This window comes from Eimeria tenella, genomic scaffold, assembly GCF_000499545.2.
Source record: "Eimeria tenella Houghton genomic scaffold, Eth_scaff2962, whole genome shotgun sequence".
Classification (NCBI taxonomy): Eukaryota; Apicomplexa; class Conoidasida; order Eucoccidiorida; family Eimeriidae; genus Eimeria; species Eimeria tenella.
Window position 1 is genome coordinate 393 of NW_013542838.1, and position 247 is coordinate 639.

Here is a 247-nt window from a genome sequence, read left to right on the forward strand (position 1 = left end):
AGCAAAGAGCTGCTTCGCTGCAGCAAAGTGCTGCTGTTGCTGCTGCCTCTCGAGTGTACGTACACCGCAGGAGATGTCGTTGTCACCAACGACGGAGCCACAATTCTCAAACAACTCGAAGTGCAGCACCCCGCAGCAAAAGTTCTGGTCGACTTGTCCGACATGCAGGTGCTGCTGCTGCTGTAGTTGCTGCTGCTGCAGTTGCTGCTGCTGCTGCTGCAGTTGCTGCTGCTGCTGCTGCAGTTGC

The 247-nt window shown here is 56.7% G+C and overlaps 1 protein-coding gene across 1 annotated transcript in view; it reads left to right on the top strand.

Moving 5' to 3' along the window:
- Window positions 1-247, top strand: part of ETH_00042415 (T-complex protein 1 subunit alpha) — a gene marked incomplete at both ends in the record, with an annotated part of 1584 nt that overhangs the window by 224 nt on the left and 1113 nt on the right. Inside the window, one exon of the mRNA XM_013375671.1 lies at window positions 71-168. Within this exon, the coding sequence (XP_013231125.1) occupies window positions 71-168 (98 nt within the window). The remainder of the gene's footprint in view (window positions 1-70; window positions 169-247) is intronic.